At 39.6% G+C, this 27475-nt stretch overlaps 1 protein-coding gene and 1 long non-coding RNA gene across 14 annotated transcripts in view; one reads left to right on the forward strand and one right to left on the reverse strand.

Annotated features, from left to right (window-relative positions):
• POC1B (POC1 centriolar protein B) overlaps nucleotides 1-27475 on the forward strand; it is a 124972-nt gene that overhangs the window by 11950 nt on the left and 85547 nt on the right. For all 13 annotated transcript variants that reach the window (XM_048835619.2, XM_075124294.1, XM_048835618.2 and 10 more), the window contains 6 exons: nucleotides 97-276; nucleotides 1638-1745; nucleotides 3865-3980; nucleotides 16812-16945; nucleotides 17941-18009; nucleotides 25118-25270. In XM_048835619.2, the coding sequence (XP_048691576.2) occupies nucleotides 97-276; nucleotides 1638-1745; nucleotides 3865-3980; nucleotides 16812-16945; nucleotides 17941-18009; nucleotides 25118-25270 (760 nt within the window). The remainder of the gene's footprint in view (nucleotides 1-96; nucleotides 277-1637; nucleotides 1746-3864; nucleotides 3981-16811; nucleotides 16946-17940; nucleotides 18010-25117; nucleotides 25271-27475) is intronic.
• The window catches only part of LOC142070571 (uncharacterized), a 28562-nt gene continuing 9924 nt past the window's right edge, over nucleotides 8838-27475 (reverse strand). Inside the window, exon 3 of the long non-coding RNA XR_012666442.1 lies at nucleotides 8838-9189. This is a non-coding gene — a long non-coding RNA (uncharacterized LOC142070571). The remainder of the gene's footprint in view (nucleotides 9190-27475) is intronic.

Raw genomic sequence — 27475 nt, forward strand, 5'->3', positions numbered from 1 at the left:
AATTAATTTTGATCTTTTAATCAGTGTCAAATGATTATTGAGTTTTATATCCTCTATAAGGTTAATATTATGGAAAACGTTAACGTATTTTTTCAGTCATGGAGAATCTTCAGCCCTGAAAGCGCATACTGCACCTGTCCGTAGTGTGAACTTCTCACATGATGGCCAGTTCCTAGTTACAGCGTCCAATGACAAATCAATAAAAGTATGGAGTGTTCACCATCAGCGCCTTTTGCTTTCCTTATCCCAGCACACACACTGGGTTCGCTGTGCCAAGTGAGTGTTGTGGTGTTGTATTCTTTCATAGTGAGTTTGTAAAGGAGGAACATTATATGCTAATTTCCTTGTTTAGAACTTTAAACAAGGCATTTTATTTTCCAGAGGCTGAACAAGCATGCAGAAAAATGTGTAAATGGTAGAAAGCTGTTAAATGTGAATCATGTATCATACGAAGAAAAGGAGTACTTGTGGCACCTTAGAGACTAACCAATTTATTTGAGCATAAGCTTTCGTGAGCTACAGCTCACTTGCATCCGATAAAGTGAGCTGTAGCTCACGAAAGCTTATGCTCAAATAAATTGGTTAGTCTCTAAGGTGCCACAAGTACTCCTTTTCTTTTTGCGAATACAGACTAACACGGCTGTTACTCTGAAATGTATCATAAGGTATATTATTAAAATGATACAAGTTTAGTGCTATCCGTCCAGATTTTTAAAGGTGTTGCCGAGCTCAGCATACAATGCCTAACTGATTTAGAAGCCAAAATCCCATTGCCAGTAGCTGGAATTTGGGATCCTAAGTGCCTAAATCCTCTTTGAAAATGAAATTTAGCCTTCTAAATTAGTTAGGCTTTGTACATCGAGCTCAGCATGCCTAAATACCTTTAAATATCTGGGCTGAAATACTTAAATATATCTAGTTCACTTATCACTATACATGAAAAATATTGAAAAAAAATAGATATGGGAATTTTTTTGAAGAAAAAGTAAGACTTACTGTATTTTATCCTGGTTTTCCTATATTCTGTATGTATTCAAAAAGAGAAGTAATGAGTACTGGAGAAACTAGACTAATAAGTTTGACTTTGACTAATCTCATTTTTTTTTCTTATTTTTAAAAACAGTTTTTCATTAATCAATCTGGGAGAGTTAGGGTAATTATTGAAGGATCATTGTTAGTTTAGAAAGACTTACCTAATGAAAATTCACAAGCATGTGTATGTTTAATACCATTAAAATATTCATGGTAGAGAAAGCCTTAGTTTAAAATTTAAATGCAGAGTTCTAGGATGACCCTCTGTTTCCATTCACTTGTAACTTTTCTGTCAATTTTTCCTTTAGAGCTGAAACTTTCATACTTGGATTCAGCCTACAGGTCATTCTTGCACCCAATTAAGCTGTGTGGGTGTTTAAAAAATATATTTTAGATTTCAGGGGCAGAAAAGGTTTTTTTTATAAATGGTATGGGAAGGGGTAATCTTTTCTGCCTTGTTTTGCAAACTTTGTTTCTCAGTAAGTATAACACCCTTAAACTGATATTGTCCTAGAAAATACCTTTTACTATTTACTATTCAGTTATCTGTATTACTGAATATTTGATACTACTTCTTAAATAGAAACCTTCTTTATACTTTACAGATTTTCACCTGATGGAAGATTAATAGCATCTTGCAGTGAGGATAAAACTGTTAAAATCTGGGATGCAGCAAATAAAGTATGCATTGATAGCTTTACAGACTATAAAGGGTAAGTGCCATGCAACAGAAGGAATGCAGAAGTTTATTTACTATGATATGAAGTTCATCTTCTGTGCTGTCTTAAATCAAATTTCACCAACATCTCTACGCAATATTTGAAAATAAATGCAAACTTTTCTACCAGCAGATGGAAATCAAAGAAATGCAAAGATTTTTTTTATTTTTAAGAAGCCAGTTGGCTGTCTAAATGTGCCCATCTGTTTTTCTGTCTCCAGGAGATGAGACCAAACCTGACTTGAGAAGATGGCTGGGTTAGACTTCTGACTACTTTTATCTTTGAATTTTTCCCCAATACTTTCCTTTCTGTTAATTTAGAGTAGGATGTTTTGTTAGTGAAGAATTCTCAGTTTTTCCCCTCATACTCATTAATATTCTGCAAGCTACAGTGTGTTCTGCCTTCTTTAGTTGTGGAAAGTACTTTGGTTTCATATTATCCCATATTCTTTTAAACATAAACGAGTCAGAGCTTTTGGGATGCATGGAACCTCCTGGAAGATAAGCCCAATATATACATTTTATTAGTTTCACTAGTGCTATGTTATCTCTCTCCACCTTTTGTCTGAGCTGAAAAGCACTTCAATTTTACTATTTTTTAAAAAGGTTCCAGAGGTGATCCTAGCAGTTACAGGCTTGTAAGCCTAACTTCAGTACCACACAAATTGGTTGAAATTATAATAAAGAACAGAATTATCAGATACATAGGAGAACAAAATATGTTGGAAAGTCAACAAGGCTTTTGTAAAGGGAAAGCATGCCTAACCAATCTATTAAAATTCTTTGAGGGGGGGTCAACAAGCATGTGGACAAGAGTGATCCAGTGGATATAGTGTACTTTGACGTTCCGAAAGCCTTTGACAAGATCCCTCACCAAAAGCTCTTAAGTAAAGTAAGCAGTCATGGGATAAGAGGAAAGGTCCTCTCTTGGATCAGTAAATGATTAAAAGACAGGAGAACAAAAGGGTAGGAATAAATGGTCAGTTTTCACAGTGGAGAGAGGTAAATAGCAGTGTCCCCCAGGGATCTGTACTGGGACCAGTGCTGTTCATCATATTCATAAATGATTTTGAAAAAGGTGAACAGTCAGCTGGCTAAGTTTGCAGATGATACAAAATTAGTCAAGATACTTAAGTCCAAAGCTGACTGCGAAGAATTACAAAGGGATCTCACAAAACTGGATGACTGGGCAACAAAATGGCAGATGAAAATCAATGTTGATAAATGCAAAATTATGCACGTGGGAAAACATAATCCAAACTATACATGCAAAATGATGAGCTCTAAATTACGGTAGCTATTGCCACTCAAGAAAGAGATTGTGGAGTCATAGTGGATAGCGTTCTGAAAACATCTGCTAGATGAGAACATCTAATAGCACTGTATAAATCTGTGGTATGCCTACACCTGGAACACTGCATGCAGTTCTGATTGTGCCATCTCAAAAAGGATATATTAGAATTGGAAAAAGTACAGAGAAAGGCAACAAAAATGATTGGGGGTATGGAACAGCTTCCATATGAGGAGAGACTAGGACTATTCATCTTAGAAAAGAGACAACTAACGGAGAATATGATAGAGGTCTATAAAATCATGAATGGTGTGGAGACAGTGAATAGGGGAGTGTTATTTATCCCTTCACATAACACAAAAACCAGGGGTCACTCAATGAAATTAATAGGAGGTTTAAACACATGGAAGTGCTTCTTCACACAATGTACAGTCAACCTGTGGAACTCATTGCTAGGGGATGTTGTGAAAGCCAAAAGTAGAACTAGGTTGAAAAAAGAATTGGATACATTCATGGAGGATAGGTCCATCAATGGTTCTCAGCCAAGGTGGACGCAACCCCATGCTCTGGGTGTCCCAAACTTCTAACAGCCAGAAGTTGGGAATAGAGGATGGCATGGATCACTTGATGATTGATCTGTTCTGTTCATTCCCTCTGGAGCTTCTGACACTGGCCACGGTTGGAAGACAGGATACTGGACTAGATAGATCATTCATCTGACCCAGTATGGCTATTCTTGTGTTCTTATTAATTCTCTTGAATTATGGATATTGCTGTTAAAAGAGCAATACTCATTAAATCTATTTTCATAATTTCCATCTAGGTTTGCAAACTATGTTGATTTCAATCCAAGTGGTACATGTGTAGTTTCTGCAGGTTCTAATCATACAGTGAAGCTCTGGGATATTCGAATGAACAAGTTACTGCAGCATTACCAAGGTAAAAGCTTACATAGCTTATGGTAACTAAACCTGTTTACTTAATTCTTTTATAATTATATTATAAATTAAATTATATTATAATTTCTTTAAAATGGAAGCAATAAAATGTCTTGTAACTTTAAGAAATATTTCCTTAACTATCCTTTATTTACATTTTAGTGTACAACTTGATTTCATTTTATTCTGCTGAGAATACTTTTCCTTTTCATTCTGCTAATTCTTCTTGAGAGAAGAAGGATGAAATTATGCACAAAATGGAATTATAAAGTGGCCGAACAAGGTTGATTTCATTCAGTTTAACAGTTGACTTGTGAGGTTTTCTTGGCAGGAAATCCCACTGCCTCTTGGATTTCAAGACAGATGCTGTTTTCTAGTTTTTAATGCCGAATCTTCTACCTGGCCATTGTGAAAGTGACATATGAGCTAGACTCCTCAATAACATAACAAACAGCTACAATAACTCCTCGCTTAATGTTGTAGTTATGTTTTTGAAAAATGCCATTTTAAGTGAAACAATGGTAAGCGAATCCAATTTCCGCATAAGAATTAATGTAAATAGGCGGGGTTAGGTTCCAGGGAAATGTTTTTCACCAGGCAAAAGACATTTATATATATACACACACACACCGTATAAGTTTTAAACAAACAGTTTAATACTGTACACAGCAATTATGATTGTGAAGCTTGGTTGAGGTGGTGGAGTCAGAAGGTGGAAGAGGATAGAATATTTCCCAGGGAATGCCTTGCTGCTAAATGATGAACTTGCACTCGACTGAGCCCTCAAGGGTTAACACATTGTTAATGTAGCCTCACACTCTACAAGGCAGCACAAATGGTGCAAGGAGACACAATAGATGCATGGCAGTGGCTGCAAACATTCCCTGCGGAAACACAATGTGATGATGAACCCATGCTATCCCACTGGAGTGTACCACTCCCTCCACTTTCCAAAGTGCAGGGGAGGTGCATCTCTGTGTGAGTCAGAGACATACTGTGTGTGTGTGAGAGAGAGAGAGAGAGACACTGTGTGTGTGTGAGAGATACGCAAGCATTGCCCCTTTAAGTATACTGACTCCACTCTAAGTACACTGCCTTTTTAAGTAGATCAGCAAGTTGAGACACCACTTGCTGCCAGCAAGCTCCCTCTGTCCTGTGCCCTGTTGTGTCCGTCTTCCCCTCTCCCTTTCTGTGGAGATGGGGTACAGGCAGTGTTTTCCCCAGGAATTGAAATTAGGGTGGGGGGTCAGGGCCAATGAAGGGTGAGACCATGAGGTTGAAGGTGGGCTGTATGGCACCATAGTAAAAACTGAAAAATGTTTCATGACCATTTTATTAGATTTAACTCATGTCTTAAAATTATCACACAAATTAAAGTTGGCTACTCAAGCCTTCTATGAAGCATTACATCTACATCTTTATTAGTTTCTTGTTATAATTTTGCACAACTCTGTTAATGAACTTCTTGAATGCAATGCGTTCATCTTTGGTGGCTTCTCGTATGTCCAGAACTTTCATTCCTTTAATTGATATGCTCATTAGTTCACTCACATGATCAGGCAGAAGGCGACTTCTTTTAGAACACAAAATTCTATTCAATGATGAAAAAGAATGCTCAACTGTAGCTGTTGTGACTGGGAGTAGCAAGAGATGAATTCCTACTTCTTTCATCCCAGAAAACCTAGCATAAAGATCTGGTCTAGCCACAAGTGACGATCAAATAGGAGTTGAAGTCAAATCTTCATTAATTCGTCATATGATATTCCACTCTTGTTCAAATTCTCTATTCTGTCCTGAGCACATGGCTTTGCTGGTAGTGCCTCACTCCACTCAACTGTCGGTGTATTATAGGACAGAGATCTGTAAAAGCTACGTAGAGGTTGAGTAGAATCTAGAAGTCGCGGTTGTAAACGATTATAAAAAGATTTTTAAGAATCAAGTCTATGTACTTTTTCAGAGGTCTTAACAAACACTTCTTGGTCTCTTCGCTTAAGGATTCAATATAAATGCCTTCATTAGTCAACTTCTAGACTGAAGTCTTTGCTTCTTCCAGTACTTTTTCAATGGATAGCTCTCTGATCCAAATGTAGCTTCTATTGCTGGACACAGATCTACTACTGTTGTAGCAGATGCCTGGATGGCATTGTTTAATGACCCAAGTGGTTTCAACAGTAGACTTACAAGAGAGAGAATGGCAATAGTCTTTTCTGAATGTAGTCGCAAAAGTAATCCACCAGCCTCACTACTTAGATCCATCCCATCTTGGTAGATACTTTCCAAAGCCAGTAATCTTCTATATTTTCTAAGATATTCAGTCTTTTTGGACTCTTGCTGAAAAAAGAACATAATGAAGACATTAAATTTATAGTTTTCTAATGTCTTTTGAAGAGTCTGCAGCTCATACTAGCGCTAGTTGGAGTAGATGGCCTGTGCAGTGTGTATAGGAGAGATTAGGGTTACACTTTTCTCTGAGCAAAGCTTGTACTCCACCATGTCTTCCAGAGAAGTTTGCAGCTCCATCAAATGCACAAGCAGCCATCTGTTTGGGGTCCAATTGACAAACATGTAACTCTTCTAAGATGTGGGTTGTCACAGATGCAGCTAATCTGTCTCTATAATTTGAACATCTAGAAATGCATCTACTGGCCTACCATTGACATCAAGATAACGTACACAATAACTTAATACTTGATGCCCATTTGCATCAGTGCATTCATCAGCCATTTATGGAAATTTTCTGAATGCGGTGAGAGCTCTTCACTTTTTCAACTGTTGAGTCTTTCACTGTTGCACCACATGCGTCTGGCCAGTCAGTTGAGTTTCTTGCAGAAAGATAGTGAGCATTTGCTGGTTTTATTCGGAACCAGTGTTCAACTTCAGGATGAACAAGTGACAATGCACTTAACATTGGCCTCCAGTTTGTAGTGTGTGGTATCTCTTGCTTAAATAGAAAGTGTGATGCCACAGCCATGTTTGTTCGCATGAACTGTGTTGTGTCTCCAGCATTCTTAACAGCCTCATTTAATCTCACCAGTGTTGTCTTTGGTCAGTGGAGACTCAGACTTCAGAGGTGCTTTCACATGAATTCACCTCCCAGGTGGGGGGCAAGAAGGCACCTTGCTCATTCCTCCAGCTGCTCACTGTTCGCTCTGGCCACTGTTGTTCGTTGTGCCACCGTTCACTCCATCACTCTGTTGCCAATGGCCCTGCGCTGTCTCCTTCTGCTGCCACCTGCCACTGTGATCTCTGTGAGTTGGTCTCTTGAGGTTCCACACAACTCGCAGTGATTTCAGCTGAGCTCTCAGTGGAGGAACCTTGCTGCTAGTGCAGACTGGGCCGTCTCTTCCACAGAAATACTGTCCCACAGCAGGTCTAAGCACTTAGACCTGATTATCAGTGATTTCAGCTGTAGTCATATTTAACAGAACAAGAAACTATCTATGGAGCCTAATCAGCTCTATCTTTAAACAGTGGAGAGGGGCAGGTCAAAAAGTACTTGTGACTCAGGCAGACCAACAAGCAAAACACATGTTCCCACCCTCTTGATGTCCTCAATCAGCACAGGCTGAGTACAGTTCTACTGCCCTTTACTCCTACAATAAGAACAACAACATTTAATTACCCCCTGCATTCAAGTGATTTGTAACCCAACCCCAGCCAAAATCTATCACTTGAGCAACACAGCTCTGTTTGCTGGATACCTAGATAGATTAGGTGTGAATGTAAATACAATCTGGTCTTAAAGCCTTTTCCCTCCAGCCACCACCTCATCACTAGCTGTTAGGGAGAGCTCATGTAGAATTTTGATTACAAATCATAATTTGAAATTATTAGGTTGGCCAACATCCCTGAAATGAATGTACTGACACTGTCATAAAAAACAGCTGTATAAGGAAACTAGTCTATGTTCACACTTTTCAAATCTATTATTTTTTTCAGATACACGTATTTTATCAAACACTTTATATGCTTTTAAAGTGTATATTAATGTTTCAATTTCAATTCAGATGTCCAAACAATCACTAAATTGGCAACACTGCATGTAACTAGTTCACAAAACTGGGGGGAGAGGGTGGGTGTTGGGAAAATTCGGGGGGTGGGGGGGTAGGGAAATCCCTGGGTATAGGAGTGGGGGAGAGGGAGGCTCCCTGACATTAGCACCCCTTTTATCCACCCCACCCCCAGGAGCAGCACACAGCAGTGGCAGGAGGGACACCTGAACTGCCCAGCAATTGATAGCCTGCTGTGCGGCTGCTGCACAGGGAACTTAGGGGACCTGATATGGGGGCTGCAGGTCCTCCCTGGTTCCAAGCCCCCACCAGCCAGCTGCAACAGGCTGCTCTTCCTGCAGGCAGTCGACAAAGCAGGTGGCTGCCAAATGACATTATAAGGGAGCATTGCGCAACTTTAAACGAGCATGTTCTCTAATAGATCAGCGACGTGACAACGTTAAGTGAGGAGTTACTGTATAAGAAATGTTGCTTAATAACAGCTAACTCTGAGAAAGTGTGGTCCAGTGGTTAGAACGTGAAACTGGGAGTTAGAGCATGGGACTTCTGTCTTTTAATGCTAATTATGCCGCTGAGTAGTTCTCCGGTCTTGGACAAGTTACTTATCCTTTCAGTGTTTGGCTTTCCATATAGGTGTTTCAAGTAATAGTTAACATTTGAAAAGTGCTCTGGAAAATAGTTATGAAAAAATAAGTATTTTATTATTTAAATAAGGCAGAATGTGGGAGAAATAAATGGCATGAAAATTAGCATTCAAGTAGTTTTCATGTTACTTTGAAATAATATTCTGAATTTCAAGTTCTAGTCTATCATGAGAAGATAAAAATTTAGGAAAGGCTGGAGATATGGGGAGGAGACAGATTCATGATGGGGAAATACTATTCAGAATTTTTATTTAGAACTATTAGCTGAAAGCTCATCCTGTTGCATGGGTGTAATTCCTAAACTCGTGTGTCAAAAAGCTGATAAAAAGGGCTCTTGTTTCCATGTGTTGTGTTGCAGAGAGCAATGTTGCTGTTTGTATATGTTCCCCAAAGTTTGTACACAGAGCAGCCCCCTGGTTGGTGGGACAACCATCTCCTTGTTACCCCATGTAGCTGTTACTCCTGCTTTCTCTGATCAACTGTCACATTCCAACCACCACGGAACCTTTGGACTCCAGCCTTCCATCTGGTTCTGACAGCCCACTGATGCTTGAACCTGGTGATATTCCAAATAAAAAAGAGCCATCAACCATGGTTCTAGCTGTTTCACTTCACAATGTCTCAGACATGCTAGGCTTCAGAGTGACACAGAGAGAGAGAGACAGTCCTGGAAGATTTGTGTCGATTTGTGCAGGTGGCAAATGAGCAGTGTGCGCTGCTGTGAGGGGCTCTGTGTGTGTGTGTTGATTGTGTTGTTCTGTAAGAGATTTTGAAAAACTGGCAGTTGGGCCAAGTAATCCACCTTCTGTGCAGTCTTCCCCATACAACCAATTAAAGTGTTGCGTACAAATTAGTTGTAAGGCAGTGGTTTTCAACCTATGGTCCCCAGACCCTTCGGGGTCCGCCATTAATATCTAAAATTTCCAAAGGGATCTGCACTTCCATTCAAAAATGTTTAGGGATCTGCAAATGAAAAAAGGTTGAAAACCACCTTTGTAGTGTAAGGATGGCAGTTGGTTGAGTTACCTCTGATGTCACAATGGTGTAGTGTTTATTGTATGCCAAGAGACCATGCCTTACTAATTATAGTGTGCAATATAGTTATAGTAAAGTCAGAGTGGCTGAGAACTTAAAAATTGCATGGTAACAGACTGCAAAACTCCATGATAATTAAGCTGGTGATATTCTGAACAAAAAGGGTCCTCAGTCATGTTTGTAGCTGTTATCAGTTTTGCAGTGACTCTGCAGACATTCTAGTCTACAGTGACAATCTGTTAATCTTATTAGGTAGGTGTTATTTTCCTTTGTCTTCCTACTTTTGATTTTCAGTACAGTATGTTACAGTATGAAAGTTTTAGGAAAACATACACATCTGTGATTAATAGCATAATTCAATATTTATAGAATATCAGTTTCCCATTAAGGCCTAGTCTACACTACAAACTTAGGTCAATGGAAGCCACCTTACATCTACCTAATAATGTATGCGTCTAAACTACCAGGACCCTTCCTCTGACCTAACTCGCCTGTAACATCGAATTAATTACTCCACGTCCGTGAGAGGCGTAGTGCTTAATTCGATGTTGATCGGTCAACAGAGAGGCAGTGTAGACACAGCATTGTATAAGTTGACTGAATTGGTGGCCAGGAAGTGTCCCATGATGCTCTGCTGTCACCACTCTGGAGATCATTTTCAACTCCGCTGCACAGCAGACAGGTACACAGGAAACAGTCCCTCCCTTGTTAAAGCCCTGGGAACTTTTGAATTTCCATTTCCTGTTTGATCAGTGTGGAGAGCTCACCAACCCAGCTGATCATGGGGACTCAATGCCCCAAACACACTCCAGCCTGGAGTACACAGGAGATGGTGGATCTTATTGGTCAGTGGAGAGAAGAGTCTGTTTGGGCACAGTGCCAATCCAGCCGAAGAAATATAGTCATCTACGCAAAGACTGCACGGGGCATGGGAGAGAAGGGCTACAGCAGGGACAGGCAGGAGTTCCACATGAAAATCAAAGAACTTGGGGCGCATATCAGAAGACAAAGGAGGCAAAGAGTTGTTCTGGTTCTGCATCACAGACATGCTGCTTCTACAATGAGCTGCATGAGATTCTCAGCAGCAAACCTATTACTACCCCCAAACACCACGTGGATACCTCCCAGGAGTCTGAGTCCCAGGCCACCTCAGGCAACAACAAGGAGGACATTCTGGACAAGGAAGAGGAGGCGAGTGGGAGACAGGCAAGCAGTGGATCCATTCTCCTTGAGAGCCAGGAGCTATTTTTAACCTTGGGGCCCAGCCAGTCACAGGACAACATGGTAGCTGAGCATGATGCCAGGGAAGGCACCTCTGGTGACTATGCAATTCCAGTCAAACTGTAGGATTTATATGCTCTTCTATTTTGTTTAATCTGAAGAAAAAGTGATGTGCAGTGGGTATCTGCTTCACAGTGGCTGCTCTAGCTACACAGACGGTGCCCTCCAGACAATACTGTGTGTGCACAGGGATGACCCGGGAATCCTCAATGGAGATTTCTAGGAAACTTTCATGGAAGTACTCTGCAATCCTTTGCAGAAGGTGTCTGGGGAGGGCTGCCTTATTTCTTCTACCATGGTAGAACACTTTTGAATGGCACTCCAGTATTAAGTCTGCTGGCATTGCGATACACAGCGTAGCAATGTAAGGACTGGGTCCGTTTATAGACACTTGCAGTATCCGTTTCCTTCAGGAGATTGATATCACATAAGGTCACCTCGGGGAGACGGTGGAAGTTTTCATTACAAGTGCTCATACCACAAATATTAGAGCATGTGATCTACCACCCATGGTGACTTCTGGGTCCCTCAACCACATTTTCTTTAACATGCTGGTGGTTTTGTTGGCAGGGATCAGCACTGACCTTACATTCTGCAAGTCCAGGGTGACTATTACCAGCAGCATTAAGAGAAGTGAGGAGTGGGCTTCTGTGCTCTCTTGTGGCCACAAACCCCTGCCCCATCACCTTGGACAAAGACCGCAATTTGGGAGGCTTAACACGGGTCCCTGGTCTCAAAGCAACATCCATATTGCTAAGGGGCATGGTCTACATGTGCTCCCGATGTGGGTTTCCCACAAGTTGCAGCACAAGGCCTGTGCCCATGCCCATGCCCCTGAGCTGTACTCACCATGGGTGGAACAGCAAGTCAGTTCATTGAATAGCTAGGGATTCAGATTCTGTTCTGGCTTGCATTTGAGTGTAATAAGAGGAGTGATTTTTAAATAGCAACCTTGCACTAGATCCAGGGTATGCCCTGACAATGGTTGCCTTGTGCTTTGTGTGCCTTACAGTGGAAGCTTGCCCTTCAGCACATCCTCCACACTAGCAGAGAGGCTTTCACAGATTAGAAGGAGGAAAAAAAGAACACACTATAGCGAAGCAAGACTCATCTGTGTGGCGCCTCCTGCTGGTTGCCCTGGGAATTAGCTCAATTCCAGCTCGGTGCACCCTCTGCTGGCCAGTGGCTCACCTGCCTCAGATATCCGTGTCCCTCCTGGATTCCGTTGCCCCTTACCCTGGGGTTCTGCACCAGCAGTACCCCCACTCTGTGGGTCTCCCCTCCCAGGGGAACCCCTAACCCTCTAAGCCCACCTTGCCTCAGTCATTATTGCCAGTCATTATCTAGCCCCTGTTCAGTAGGGCAGACTGCAGTGTAATGGCCACTCATCACTGGCAAGCGGGGTTTGGAACTGCTGCCTTTCCCTACAGCACAGTACTTCTCTAGGCCTTCCTGTCAGTCTGCAGCCTGGGAGGTGGCCAGGCCTGAGCTCCCCAGCTCAGCCTGCCCCTTCCCCAGCACTGCTCTGTCCACGGTACTCTTTGCTCCTTCAGGTAGCTAGGTCCATCTCTCTCCAAAGCTAGAGAGACACTGACCCAGCTCCTGGCTCACAGCCTTTTGATAGGGCCAGCTGTCTCCTAATTGGGCATGGCCCCAGCTGTGGCTGCCTTCCCAATCAGCCTACCTTTTCTCCTTGTTTTTCCGGAGTGGGGTAACTGCCCCGCTACATACGCAGTGACATGTTCAGTGAGATAATGAATGCCTCTGGGACTGCTGACATGGTGCTAAGATCCTGCAGTATTTCATTGTCTGAAAAACAGGACATGGACATGGAGGGCATCCCAGGAGCATGAGGGTGGCATGAAGGATGAGATACTGCTGATTATGAAGGACCAGTCAGACATGTTGAGGCATCTGGTTGAGCTTCAAGAAAAACAGCTTGAGGCTAGACTCCCTTTGCAGCCTCTGCAAAGCTGCCTACAAGCATCGCCCTGTTCCCAATCCCCCTCCCTCAAACATTCCAGGAGGTGGGGTGGGGGGAGTTCAGTATCCCTTCTAGTCAACTCTGGGAGAGGGTACAAAGAACAAACAAAGACTTTTGATGGGTAAGACTACTGTGCTTTCACAGACAAGCTGACTTGGTTTCTTCCCTCCCAATTTTATCACATTGTTTGCCCAAGGTTAAATTATATTCCTGGTCTTTGTTTCTTTATGCTTGTGCAATAAAAATCAGTGTTTCAAGAATGAAATACTCTTTATTTATTCCAATCGTGGGGACTTGGGAGTGGGAGAGGAGTACAGGGAAACTGATGCAACTGATGGGATGGTATGAGAAGGCACAACACAGATAAGCAGTGCACATTACTGTGGCTCATTACTGAAGCAGGTTTTCAAATCCTCCTGGAGATGCAGTGCTCCTTGCTGGGCTCTTCTTCTTGCCCTGGTATCTGGGTGCTCAAAATTAGCTGTGAACTTATCTGTCTCCATGCCCCACCCCTGCAGAAACTTCTCTCCCTTTGCCTCACAGGTATATTATGGAGCGCACAGGAGGCAGTGATAATAATAGGGATATTGCTTTCACTGAGGTCTAACCTAGTAAGCAGACTGTGTCAGCAACCCTTTAAATGGCCAAAGGCACATTCCACCACCAGCCTGCACTTGCTCTGCCTATTGTTGAACCATTCCTTACTGCTCCACGTGACCACTGTATGGCTTCATGAACCATAGGAGCAAGGGGTAGGCTGGGTCTTCCAGGATCAGTATTAGCATTTCAATGTCATCCATAGTTATTTTGTAATCTGGAAAGAAAGTTCCTGTTTGCATCTTTCTGAACAGACTTGTGTTCCTATAGATGCACATGTCCTGCACCTTTCCTGACCATCCCATGTTGATGTTGGTCACACGGCCCCTGTGATCCACCCACACTTGCAACACCATTGAAAAGTATCCCTAACGGTTTATATACTCTTTGGCTAAGTGGTCTGGTGCCAAGATAAGGATATGCATTCCGTCTATCGCCCCACCATGGCAAAGCCATCCACTATGTCCTGCACATTGCCCACAGTCATGACCCTTCTTAGCAGAAGTTGATTAATGGCGCTGCACACTTGGATCACAACAGCTCCCACAGAGGATTTAGCAACACTGAATTGATTCCCCACTGACCAGTAGCAGTCTGGCGTTGTAAGCTTCCACGGAGCGATCACCACTCACTTCTTCACTGTCAGAGCATGTCTCATTTTGGTGTTGCTGCTTTTCAGGGCTGGGGAAAGCTCTGCACAAAATTCCTGGAAAGTGGACTTTCGCATTTGAAAGTTCTGTAGTGATTGCGTATCATCTCATAGCCGCATAACAATGTCATCCCACCAGTCAGTTCTTGTTTCCCAGGACCAGAAACGGTGTTCCACTTATGTTCAGCTGCTGCGTGACTACCAGAAGCAACCAGGAATTGTTTCTTTCAATGGTTTTCAGCTGAGCTGCTTGAATGACATTGCAGTGTTCCGCGCTGTGGCTCCTGTCTCAGCTCTGGAAATACTGCAGGATAAGGCACAAGGTGTTTGTAATGCTCGCAACAAGAGTGCACAGCTGAGCAGGGTCCCTACTTCTCGAGCTATTGCATACGTGTGGCAAAGCCAGGGTTTCAAAAAAAGATACAAGAAAATATGGGTTGTTTGCCCCTGATATCAGAGGAGGGATGGAGGAAACTGCATCATGGGAGGCCGAAGCCATGTTCCCATTCCTCTCTCTGACAATGTTTTGGTCCCATGAGATGATGCAAGCCCTTCCCAACCCCTCTGCAGCTAGTTAAACTGTGGGCTAGTTACCCGTGATGCACTACTCTGTGCATCAGTGCAAGCGTTGCTAGTGAGGACACACTCCATGGAAACAGCCGACTGACTTATTTACTGCGGTGGCTGGGTGTCGACTTACATTTAAGATGACTTAACTTTGTAGTGTAGACATGCCCCAAATCTATTTTCAAATGTTTAGAAAACAGCTAAGATATAGACATCTCCCTCTCTTCCTCCAAAAACAATTTTTCCTTAAAAATAATCATTTTGAACTTTTTATAGTGGCATGACTGCACAAAGACATTTTGGGGGGAGTGGAGTTTCGTATTAAACCACTTTTTTTCTGTTTTTGTAACTATTAAAAATAGCTGCTACCCATTTGTATATTGAAATTCTCCAAGCCCTTAGCTTGTAGCAAAGACTAATATATTCCACTAAATAGCCACGTTTTAAAAATGATTAAAAAGAGCTGTAGTTAGTGTAATACTTTGTTTGTTTATTGGGGCAAGGAAAGGAGATTCTTAATCTGTTTGTTTTTTATGCCTGGGACACCATCCTTATGACCGAATAGGAGGATGGGCTCCATTCAGTGCCTGTTGCCACTCAGTAATGGGCAGGTCTTACAATGTGCTGATTGTCCTGATGCAGTTAGTTTAAAGTCCCTAGGATCCAAGGAAAGTCAATAGGAGATGAATGTGCTCTGCACCTCAGAAGATCCGGACCTGATTGACTAGGGCCCTGATCCAGTGAAGCACATGTTTAAGCATATGTTTAACTTCAAGCCTGTGCATAGTCCCACTGAAGTTAGCTCTGTGCTGAAGTATTTTGCTACATCAGGATGCGACAGTGTGATTAATGTGACTCAGTCCCTCTTCTCCAAGAACAGAAACTGACAATACAGAAAACAATGTAAACATTTAATATTTATTAAATGTCTTTTCTATATGTTTTAGTGACTCAATATTACTTTTTGTCAACATTTTTAGCTTTCAGAAGAATGCCATTTGAGTTAAAAAACTGCAACGTATTTCAAGTTGGTCCCTTTGAAACTGTCCTTTAATTTTACAGCCTCTGAGAAGTTGCTATAATCTTAAGAATTCATATTTGTTTTATTTTAAAAAGCCACATGCTGTGAATGTCAGCTTACCCATCTGAGTTTGGCCAATAAAAGATGGGACATTTAATGCTAAGGCTTGCTTTTCATCCTAAGCTCATGTTATTGGGTCTAGGTACCAGAAAACACTCTCACTGGTACATGATCATAAGGAGTTTAGATTTAACCGTATGAAATTAATCACAGAGAATAGTCTTTGCTTTGAATTGCTTTATATTTTTTGGTTTGTCAAACTCTTTAATATCATGATTTTTAACATGCTGTATTAGTGGTTCTCAAACTTTTGTATTGGTGACCCCTTTCACACAGCAAGCCTATGTGTGTGGACGCTCCTCCCCCCCCTTTATAAATTCAAAACACTTTTTAAATATATATTTAACACAATTATAGATGCTGGAGGCAAAGCAGGATTGGCAGTGGAGGCTGACAGCTCACGACCCCCCACGTAATAACCTTGTGATCCCCTGGGGGGTCACGACCCCCCGTTTGAGAACCTCTGTGCTATATGTTAGTGTCTGAATTCTTTGTCTCTTTATAAATTTAATACATGTCAACAAATCTCCTCCTACACCATAAATGCTTTTTTGTAATCAATGGATTATGATTACTATAAACTGCAATTATACTTGGATATTTTTTCTTTGTTAAATTAATATCTATTTATCAATTTTAAATTAATTCCCCATGGTAACTGGAAAGAAAACAAGTCTGCATCCTTTATTTCAATAAAAGCATTAATTACTTTAACATCTCACAATTTTTCTTTGTTTTATAATTTTTCTGGTGTATTAGCATGGAACTGGGTAACTGCTTTCTTTTACATTTGTTTTTCTTTTCTCTCAGTAATATTGGGAGTTGATTATTGTTTTGGGCACTAGAAAGCAACTACTACAGGAAATGTCGATTTTACTTCCAATAGTTAGTTTCAATGTCTGAATTTTGTCTCTTGTGAATTAGTTCACAGAGCAGGAGTTAATTGTGTATCATTCCATCCTTCTGGTAACTATATCATCACTGCCTCTACTGATGGTACCCTTAAAATTATGGATCTCTTAGAAGGAAGACTTATATATACGCTTCATGGACACAAGGTATAGCAGTACTGTAGTAGTTCTTTTTTAACTGAAATGTGAGTAGATTTTATCATATTGATATGTTTAATGACTTCATTAGAGGAAAAATAATACACTTACATGGTGCACTAATGATGGCAGTTATTTGCCAATGCATGACATTTTCAATGGAAAAACAAAGTCTTGCAGTAATGTGGCTGGTCACAAGTTGACAGAAATTGCATAACCTTAAGTGACAGTCAATGTGCTTAATGCTGGGTAATTGTTTTCATACTGAATATCTGAAATCAAGAGGGTAATGTTCAATAATTTTCATGTGAACAACTAATCATCTGCTAGATAAGTACATGTGCTGTATAAACCTTCTGTAGTTAATGGTGGAGTGTGTGGTAATCTTAACAGGAACGGAGCTCCTATCACCACTTTCCTTTTCTCTTCCTCCCTAATATGCAGCAAGCCCCACTTTCTGATTGAATTATTTATGATAAAATATCAAATATATAGTAAAGTAAATATAAAGTAAAATAGATATAGGAAAGATTATGTTGTTTAGAACAATAAGTAATACGGCAATAATCATGACCTAATATTTTCCTGTGATTTGTACTATTCATTTTTCACTCAACTTTAATTTTGTAGAAATCATCATTGCAGTTGGACTATTTCTCATTAGTTGTTTGCAGTGTTGTTGTACTCATGTTAGTCCCAGGATATTGGAGCGACAATGTGGGTGAGGTAATATCTTTTAGTGAACCAATTTCTGTTGGAGAAAGAGACCAGTTTTCAAGCTGTACAGAGCTCTTCCTCTTCAGAAAGTTTGAAAGCTTGTCTCTTTCACGAACAGAAGGTGGTCCAGTAAAAATATTACTTCATCCACTTTATCTTATTCATTAGCATTAGAAAGTTGTTGGAATTCTGTTGAACAAGAGATGGCTCTCTGTATTTCAATGTAAAGAGAGAGACTAATAGAAAAAAATTTTAGCACATGACTGAACTTTCTTTTAATTTTACAGGGACCTGTGCTTTCTGTGGCCTTTTCCAAAGGTGGGGAAAAATTTGCATCAGGTGGAGCTGATGCACAGGTTTGTTTAAAAACTTCATGTTCTATATAAAACAATTATTCTTCCAGTATTTATTATAGTGAGTGAATGAGTTAGTGTTCTGAAACCATAAGAATTACAGTGGACTTATTTGATCCATTTTGCATGTTTTTAGTAATTGTTTCTAGGTAGGCTTATATATGTTTAATTTGTGATATCTTATACTATTTTTGTTTTGTGCAATAAAATTACATTTTTACATTCACCAGTTCCAACTGAGTATTACAGTAAAAAACTCTATTTGTATTTTAGGAGTCCCATATCATAAGAAAGACACCACAAGTAATGATTCAAGTTCAGGGAAACAAATGTGGATCATAATACAGTAATTCAAACAAATCTCTTCAATTCAGAAGTGCACAGCAGGAAAGCAATTTGCTGTTACTAGTGTGCTTTGGCTAAAGATAATTTTGATGATGCACAAAAGATCTATCCTATCCTATCCACATACATGCTCTGTTTGCTACATTACCCCTTCTAATTAGAGGAAGGTACCTAGTCTTAGTGCACAAATTAATGATATTAGAAAATTTGGGCTGAGATAGGGCAAAATCTGTTTAGATTGTTGTTCTGCCAGTTTAAATTAGCAAACACACTAGATTTCATGCAGAATATCAGTTTAATAATTCCAGGGAAAATACGTTTTATTAAACCACCGAGTCATATCATTAATCCTTATCCTGACTATGGGTGCAGTAGATTGCCACTGTGGGTAAATCTGGTCACTATGAAATTCTGCCATGTCTGGTCTTAGAGCTGCTTCTCCAGGTCTTTACATGGAGAAAGAATAAAGGGGCACAATTAAGGAAGATAGAAATAATCTACCACTTGGATTAGAACTTTATAGTCTGTAAAATGCATCCTTAGTATTATGTGGCAACAAAAAAACAAAATATGTTTTGGGAGCCCATGATGTAGGTGCAGAGAACAGCTTTGTGGAAGTTAACTCCCCGGAGTGTACTACAAACATGTTTCATATTTTGTTGGGGGAAAAAAAGGGTGGAATTTTACTCAACAACTAATAGAAAACACAGCTTGAAGGAATAAAGTTCAAACTAAAAATGCGGCTGGTATTAGAAAGAAGACACCACTGTCTTACTCCTCAAGTATAATCAGATGCAAAGTACCAGAGATGTTGCTTCATGTGGCACGTTTCCTAGAAATGAGTTAGGGGAACTCAAAGGAAAAAGAACAGCTGACGTGACAATGAATCTGCAACAGCAATCAAAAGACTGGCAAATATTGGAGAGAAAAACCTCAAACTGAAGCAAGGATATTGTTGCTGGAGGATTTTGCTAGCAAAAAAGATTGAAACTTGAGATGTAGAAGACTTGCAAAAAGACGTGGTGGATAAATTTAAATTATGAAAATGAAGCTAGATGTAACAATTAAAATATCTGAGCATAAAAGGAGGAAATCTTACCAAACTCATGCAAATGCTTTTCACTTTACTATGTGCTAATTAAAGACTGCAGTTTGGAGGTGAAAAAGAGTACACCAAATAATGGAATAGTGAAACTGCTATGGTAAGCTTAATAGTCCTCAAAAGGCAAAAAGTTCTTATGAATTTACCTGTCAAGGAACACACCGCTTTGTTTATCCACACTTCAAGAAGATAAATAGGGTACTTTGCAGCTCTTGGCGCTATTAGCTCTTCACAACCATGAGGGATAGAAACTTTTTAAATCTACAGTTTCTTGAGCGTTTATTCAACGACAAAAATACTCAATGTAAGTAGAAATGGTTAAAAATAATATTAAAAATTTAAAGTAGCCTATACCTTAAATTTTGCTGCACATGAAAAGTGAGTCAGACTTCAGATCTGAAGTCTGATAGGAATTTTATTTGCATTAAGAAGCCAAAACCGAGTTAGCAAAAAATTCTTAAAGGGATCATTGTAAAATTATAATTCATAAACTAACAGATTTACGTGGAAATTCTGAGAAGCGTGTTTCTTACTAAAAAGAATAAGTGCTGTTCTCCAAAGGATATAGTATTCAGTGAGGGGAATATAAATCCTCCACTGTAACAGCCAGGAAGGGGTGAATGGGCAGAACAGTTACTTCCAGAGCTATGACTAAGCTGACCACCAACAGCTGAGATAAATGGCTGTTCTTGGAGAGAAGAGCCTCCAGAATAAAAAAAAGAGAACAGGGAGGAGAACTCCATGGAAAAAGAAATTTAAAGAGACTTCCCAAACAGTTGGAGAAGGCTCATGGTGCAAGGGGCTGCATGCAGCCAGAGAACTCAAAGGGAGAGTCCCCTGGGGCTCTCTGGCAGCATGCAGCACTCTTGCATCAGCCAGCATCAACCAGACAGCAGGAAGTAGCACAGAGAAACAGCAGGGAGTCTATAGAAGCACTCTAGCTGCTTCATAGAGTCCTTGGGCCAGAACCCAGACAAGAGGGAAGGCCTGGGTTCCCCCACTGATCCTCCAAAGTTATCAACCCTACAGTGAGGCTTCCAAGTCAGTAGACTTCTGGTTTATTGGAGTCTTTATTACCCTGGAAGGGATAGGACTATAGATGACCTGATCAGAGGGCTGAGTCATGAAAAGGGGAGCAAGCCACCTCAGGCTCAGAGTGAGCAAGGATGGGGCACCAGAGACAAAGTGACTGCTAAGCTATGCTCAGCAATGGGAGGGCGCACTGGCCAGCCAGTGACCCCTCTATAATTGTTACAAGAGTTTAATTCCTGGTCTAAGTTGAAATCTCAACTCAACTTTATGGAACTGCTAAAGTCCTTCTCTTATCTCTACACTAAATGTATTCATTTTAGGGGATGTCTTGAGGTAATTAAGACTTTAGTAAATAGCTACAGTTAGTTGCACAGATAATGGACATAAAGGACACAGATTTCCTTGTAGTAATGCCTTAGCTCTAGTTACAAATGTAGTAACATTTGGCATCTGTTGAAAAAGCTACTTTATGTAAAAACAGTAGACCAAAAATGTGCTCCAGAATGTGTCATTATGAAGTGGATTTTGTCAGATTACATGGAATAGATAAAACTCAATCAGCTGTCACTTGCTTACATTTCCAGTCTATATAGAGGTTAAAATTTGAATTTGTTTTTGAATTTTTTCCTTCCTTCCTTCTAAAATGCTTAAGGAGCACGATTGAGTGCTGCTTTTGTACATTATCTTGAAATCCTACTTCCCTCTCTCTCCCCCCAGTATGTTTTCTTTATAGCGGTCTTCAAGCTATTATATGTTATAGTATTGGCATCTCTTGTTGTTCTTAAAGTTTTTTAAAAAATATTTTTTAACTTTCGCATAAGTCACTGCATCGTAGATATTTTCAGTTTTTAAGGGAGAACTTAATTTAATGCAAGAGAATCCTGCATAACACATGCTTTTTGATTTTGGGGGTATTGTTATTACATGGCATTTTTGTGAAGATTTTCCATAGTAATATACTCCATATCATGTTGGCTATTGCTTTCTAAAATGTATAAAGTCTTGCTGTCCAACCTATTTTACCCCTTTTTTTATTTACCTTTCAAAGAGCTCTCTTCCTTTTCCCAATCATAATTCTATCTGGAGATCATTTTCTTGGTGCCTGGTGTTTTTTGCTACAGTTTATATTAGTATATCTTAATCTTTAAAGTTTGGCACAACCAACCATGGAATCTTTCATTTTTCCTCTTAAAAAAGAGTAGCAGGCTATAGTTATTCACATGAACAATGTTTATCAAATTCTCTCCAGTAAGAAGAGGAAATGGTATAGTTAAATTGAGTGGCCACCCACAGAGATGAAAGGGGAACTGTAATGAGGTCTACAAACCCTGTACTGAATGTAGACAGAAGGGGGAGGAGAGTCCCTCCTGTTTACAAGCAAGCATCTTGAGCACAACCCTTGCAGCTGCCAGACCTGCCAATGATGGAGGGAGGCACCCACAGCTGCAATCAATAAAGGAAATAGGGTCTGCTATAAAGATAAGAGGGCAGAGAAAGAAGGGGAGGCAGAAAGGCTTGGGGTACCTTGCACCAGGCTGCCTACAAGAAAACAGCCAGGAGTCTAGCAGAGAGACACACCTAGGAAGTGACAGGCTTTAAGGAATGTAAGGGTCCAAACACTGATCTCACTGACAGCAAGTTAAGGTGGGGAGGACAGTTAGGTGAAGCTGAGGCCCCTTGAGAGGCCACCCCAAGAGGCCATGATGGAACAATTTCACAGGGAATGTGTAACCTTCTAGGAGAAGAGTTTCAGATGTTTTGTACAGTTAACAACTTTAGGTTTCCACTCAAGCAGCAGCATGGAAGAGGCGAGACTTGAAAAAAATCGTATAATGCAGATTGAGTCAAAAGTAACAATAACAATCCAGTTATTTGGGAATGGAGTAAAGATTGAACTGCCCAAAAACTACTTATTATTAATTCTTGTAAGACTAAAGGGATGAGCACATTCTCTGTACCTTATCTGCCTCTGATAAGAGCATGTTCTGTGAAAGCCCCCAGTCATGGGAGTAGTCAACATTACTGAATTTCCATCAACCTTTTTTTTCCTGCTATACACAGATATTGTAATTTCCTCCCCACAAACATTTTAAGTAATGTTTCCCTAGTGTTCTGTAATGACTGCAACAAATAACTTTTGAGTAGCTAGTCAAGCAGCTATAAAATGAACATGTGAACAGTGCACTATATTGTGTCTTCTCAATATCAATCTTTCTTAATTTGGAGAGAGGCTACATAATTGTCAACTTTTGTTCAAACTGGCATGTTGGAAATAAGTTCCCCTAACAGATTTATCAAGGTTTGCCAGGATTTTTTCCACACAAAAATTTCTTTTGTACTCCAGAGTCCATTTGTTGTTGGTTACATCCAAAAATAACTATATACGTACTTATACTCTGTATTCTACTAACAATTCAGTTATAAGCATTGGCTAAAATACTTAGAACAGGATCAGGCTCTGGGTGATACCCCTCTGGAATCACACCAAATGGGAAGGTAAGGAAGAGCTCATGAACACATTCATTTCTAAAGAACCCTGCTTTTATATACTATAACAAACAAGTGATGTCATTGCTGGTAATTGGACTTTAGCTAAAGCCAAAGGAAGGAATTTTTGGGCTGAACGCTGCACCTGGCACCTAATTGACCATGTTTTCTTCATTTCTGTTACTTGAGCCTAAACATTAAATAAGATAACACTGGTATCTCAAGGGTCATTGCATGTTTAATACAAACAATCCTCCTTTCTTGTGATCTCATTCTTTTTGGTCAACTGACCTATCACTCATGCTAATATCTAAACCCCACTTGAAACAATGTCTCACTCAAGCCAAAAATAGTTCTACATGGAGTCCTTCCACTAAAGAAATTAAAAGGAAACAGACATTTGATTTGGTACTGCATGATGTTTTAATTTAAAAAACCTAGAATATACAATTAACATGGCCCATGTTAAATAGATTAAAAACTAGGTCTCAAAATGTAACTGTAAATGGGGAATCATCTGAGCTGTGTTTCTAGTGGGGATTTGTAGGGATTGATTCTTGGCCCTAAGCTATTTAATTTTTATCAATGATTTGTAAGAAAACAAAATCCTACAAATAAAATGTACAGGTTACACAGATTAGGCATGTGGTAAATGATGAAGAGGACAGGTCACAGATACAGGTGATCTGGATTGCTTGGAAAACTGGACACAAATCAAAAAGGCATTTCAGTATGGCCAAATGTAAGGTCACATAGAAACAAAAAATGGGGGCCTCTACCCTGAGAGAGTGTGAATCTGAAAAGGACTTAGAATCTTGGTGGATAATCAGGTGAACCTGGGTTTCTAGTATGATGCTTTGGCCAAAAGGGCTTGCACAATTCTTGGATGCATGAATGAGGGGATATTGAATAGGAACAGAGCGGCTCTGTTTCCTTCATATTTGGCTTGGGTGGGACTGCTGATAAACTATTGACCAGTTCTGGCGTCCAAAATTCAAGAAGGATTTTGAAAAAATCTGAGGGCTCAGAGAAGAGCCATCTACTGACTGAAGGATTGGAAAAGCGTTTATAAGAAAAGACTTAAGGAGCTCAATCTGTTTGGTTTATCAAAAAGAAGGTTGAGTGACTTGACAATAGTCAATAAGTATTTACGCAGGGAATACAAATTTGATAATAGAGGGCTCTTCAGTATAGCACAGATCCATATTACAAGATTGAATGATTGGAAGTTGAAGCTAAAAAATTTCACTTTGTTTAGTGGAACAATTTACCAAAGATGGTGGTGGATTCTCCATCACTGTCAATTTTAAAAATCAAGATGAGCATATCTTTTAGAAAAAAATCTTTAGTTCAAACAAGAATTTCTCTTGTTCACTTAGGTCTTTTGTACCTTTCTACCTTCCAAGTTACTTCATTTTATCCAACTGGTCTTTAGCACATCACCTGTTTAGGTTTTATGTACCCATCCATTATACACGAGTAAGCTTCCATTACCCAACTTCTGCATTTTTCCTGATTCAGAACAATATGATCCAGAACCTGCAAAAGTGTCACCCTGTTCCTGGATCTTCCCAGAAAAGGGGTTTATCTATCATTACATGATTGTATATCTTACTTTCATCTTCCAACACATTACTTATCTTGACAGCAAATACATCTTTAACAATTCAGCAATTTTATGTCAAAAGAATAGACAAAACCACACTCATGCCAGGCAAGGGCTTGAATTAAGTGTTATCTATAATTCATTATTCATAATTACAAATTACTAAAACATAGCTGTATCAGAACTCAATCTTATTTAACAATCCTTCATTTTCTAGTTCAGTATGTTACCCTGTTTTATCCTTTAATCTATTAGAATCAGGGTGGGGACTGGAGAATATGCTATAATTCATTAACATTTCTTTTTCTGCAAGCATAGAATTCATGCTATTGAACCTTTATTTTAAGCAGTGTTTTGCCTTTAAAATGAAATTGTAAGTTCTTTATGGAAATTGCATATAGCTATTGTATTGCAATTTAGAGAGCAGTAAATTTGCAACATTACTTTTTGAAAATCAAGTTCTTGTAGTTTTCCTTTTGAATAGTCATTTTCCTTAGAAAAAATGTTCCATTTTAATAAGGTTGATGGTTGATTTACAGGTATTGCTGTGGAAGACCAATTTTGATACATTTAGGTACAAGGAAGTTCTTAAACATCATATTAGAAGAATACATACTGATGACCCACCTCACCTTCTTGATATTTATCCAAGATCACCTCATTCCCATGATGGGAAATCTCAGTCAATTGACGTAAGTTCCAGGATTACACATGATAATATTTACAGTTTCTCTATCTAACATTGGCAGTCAAAATACCATTTATACTGAGATGAGGTCTGTGTGGCAACAGATAATGCAGTGCTAAGCAATCTCTTGTCATTTATTATCTGTATCAACATTTTATTTTGTTTCAAATAATATAACATTTTTAGAAACAAAGACAATGTATTGAAATATCTTTTAGCCTTTCTAAAAGTTATTGATATCCTCATTTTCTACAAGAGGATGAGACTTGATTGTAATTCAGAAATTCTCTCATTAATGAAACCTAAAATAATGTATACTGTAAAGATTTAGAATTGTTTAAAGTAAATGATCAGGTATGGCTTGATCCATTTTTTCCTATCCCTGCAAATTTTTTGATCCTAATGAGGAAGATTTGGGTCTATATTTTGGATACAAGCTCTGTGTTCTTCTGAGCAAGTAAGTGCAGAATGCTATCCCTTGGCATTTCTCATTAGCACTAACTATACTTGAAAGGTTGTGGTACTTCACTTTGTTGGACCTCATGTTTATAATCAGGTAGAATCATAGAAGATTAGAGTTGGAAGAGACCTCAGGAGGTCATCTAGTCCAACCCCCTGCTCAAAGTATGACCAACCCCAACTAAATCATCCCAGCTAGGGTGTTGTCAAGCCGGCCTTAAAAACCTCTAAGGCTAGAGATTCCACCACCTCCCTAGGTAACCCATTCCAGTGCTTCACCACTCTCCTAGTAAAATAGTTTTTCCTAATATTCAACCTAGACCTCCCCAGCTGCTTCTGCCATCTGCCACCACTGAGAACAGCCCAGTTCCATCCTTTTTGGAACCCCCCTTCAGGTAGTTGAAGGCTGCTATCAAATCACCCCTCACTCTTCTTTTCCACAGGTAGTTTTTCTAGCTGTAGATTGTCATATTAAAAAGCAGTGGTCTTAACGTGGTAAGACAAATAAAAAATGTGACAAACTCAGTCAGCAACAATATGTAGGTGACCAATAATGACTTTGGCAATTTGTTGTTGGTTCTGTGATTTAAGTCCTCCATTTAATGTCCTACTCAGTCAGCAAAATTTAAAAAAAGTTAAGTCACCAATAAATAGAGATACAGTAACTTCTCTCCAGCTGTCTCATAGGATATAAATGGTCTTTGATGAATCATCAGAGCAGCAAACAATAATTCCAATGATAGCAGGAGGTTGCCTTAAAATTTTGAATGACCAGTTATTAGCTAAATCTGAGGTAGCATTTGTTAATAAAAGCATTTACCATCTCTGAAAGTTTCCAGACCCATTTTATATGTGAAATGAAGTGGTTTAAGAACACAGACTTGCAAACTAAGTTGAAGATTTGAAAGTCAAGCTCTCCCTTTCTGAGTATGCATAACCAGTAAGCCTTGCCTCTAAGTGAGGTGCATTATATAGCAGGTACAATTAATTGTGTAATTGAAGCACCTCAGTTGGTTAGGGTTCACTGCTCACGCACTAGTAATAATGCAAATTGACTTTCATATCCCATGTTCAGTTTGCATGGCTAAGAAAAAAGTTTTCTTAACTGAGTAAACTTGACCTGGAAGATACATCATCCCCTGTCTCATTATGCCATTTTAGAGTCACTTTTCAGATTATAACTGCACTCTTTTTGTTCATAATTCATTTTTTCTCCCTGAAATAGCCCGGTCATCCTCTGCCCCACTCCCCTTCAAATAGGGGTATGTAGTTTATTTCAGCTGTAGGACAATCTGGTTATGATCCTTAATCCTTCTAGTAACTCATGTCTCTGGTGCACAGGTAAATGGAGACATTAAACAAAATGCAGAGCTGCTTAGCTTTGACAAACAACAAATGATATCTTATGGGGAATGGCAGGTGGAGAAGTTTGTCCTTAACTAAATCTAAGGCTTATTTATATTTAAAATGAAGCCAGTGATGCTTGGCATTGTACCACATTAAGAGGCCCCAGGAGCTGCGTTTTGTATTCATTAGAATGTATACAAGCAGTAAGGGTGAAACCACAAATACATTTTAAGTGGCAGTAATAAAAGAATGCATGACCTTTCAAGCCTTTACAGAGACAGAAATGCAGTCTAGCAATATTCAAGAAGGGTTGAATATATTACTACAAAATAGTCAAGAAAGAGACCTACACACCTCCATAGCAGGAATGAAAACTATTTAATTGCCTTAGGAAAAAAATATG

This window comes from Caretta caretta, chromosome 1 (assembly GCF_965140235.1).
Source record: "Caretta caretta isolate rCarCar2 chromosome 1, rCarCar1.hap1, whole genome shotgun sequence".
In the NCBI taxonomy this organism is placed as follows: Eukaryota; Metazoa; Chordata; order Testudines; family Cheloniidae; genus Caretta; species Caretta caretta.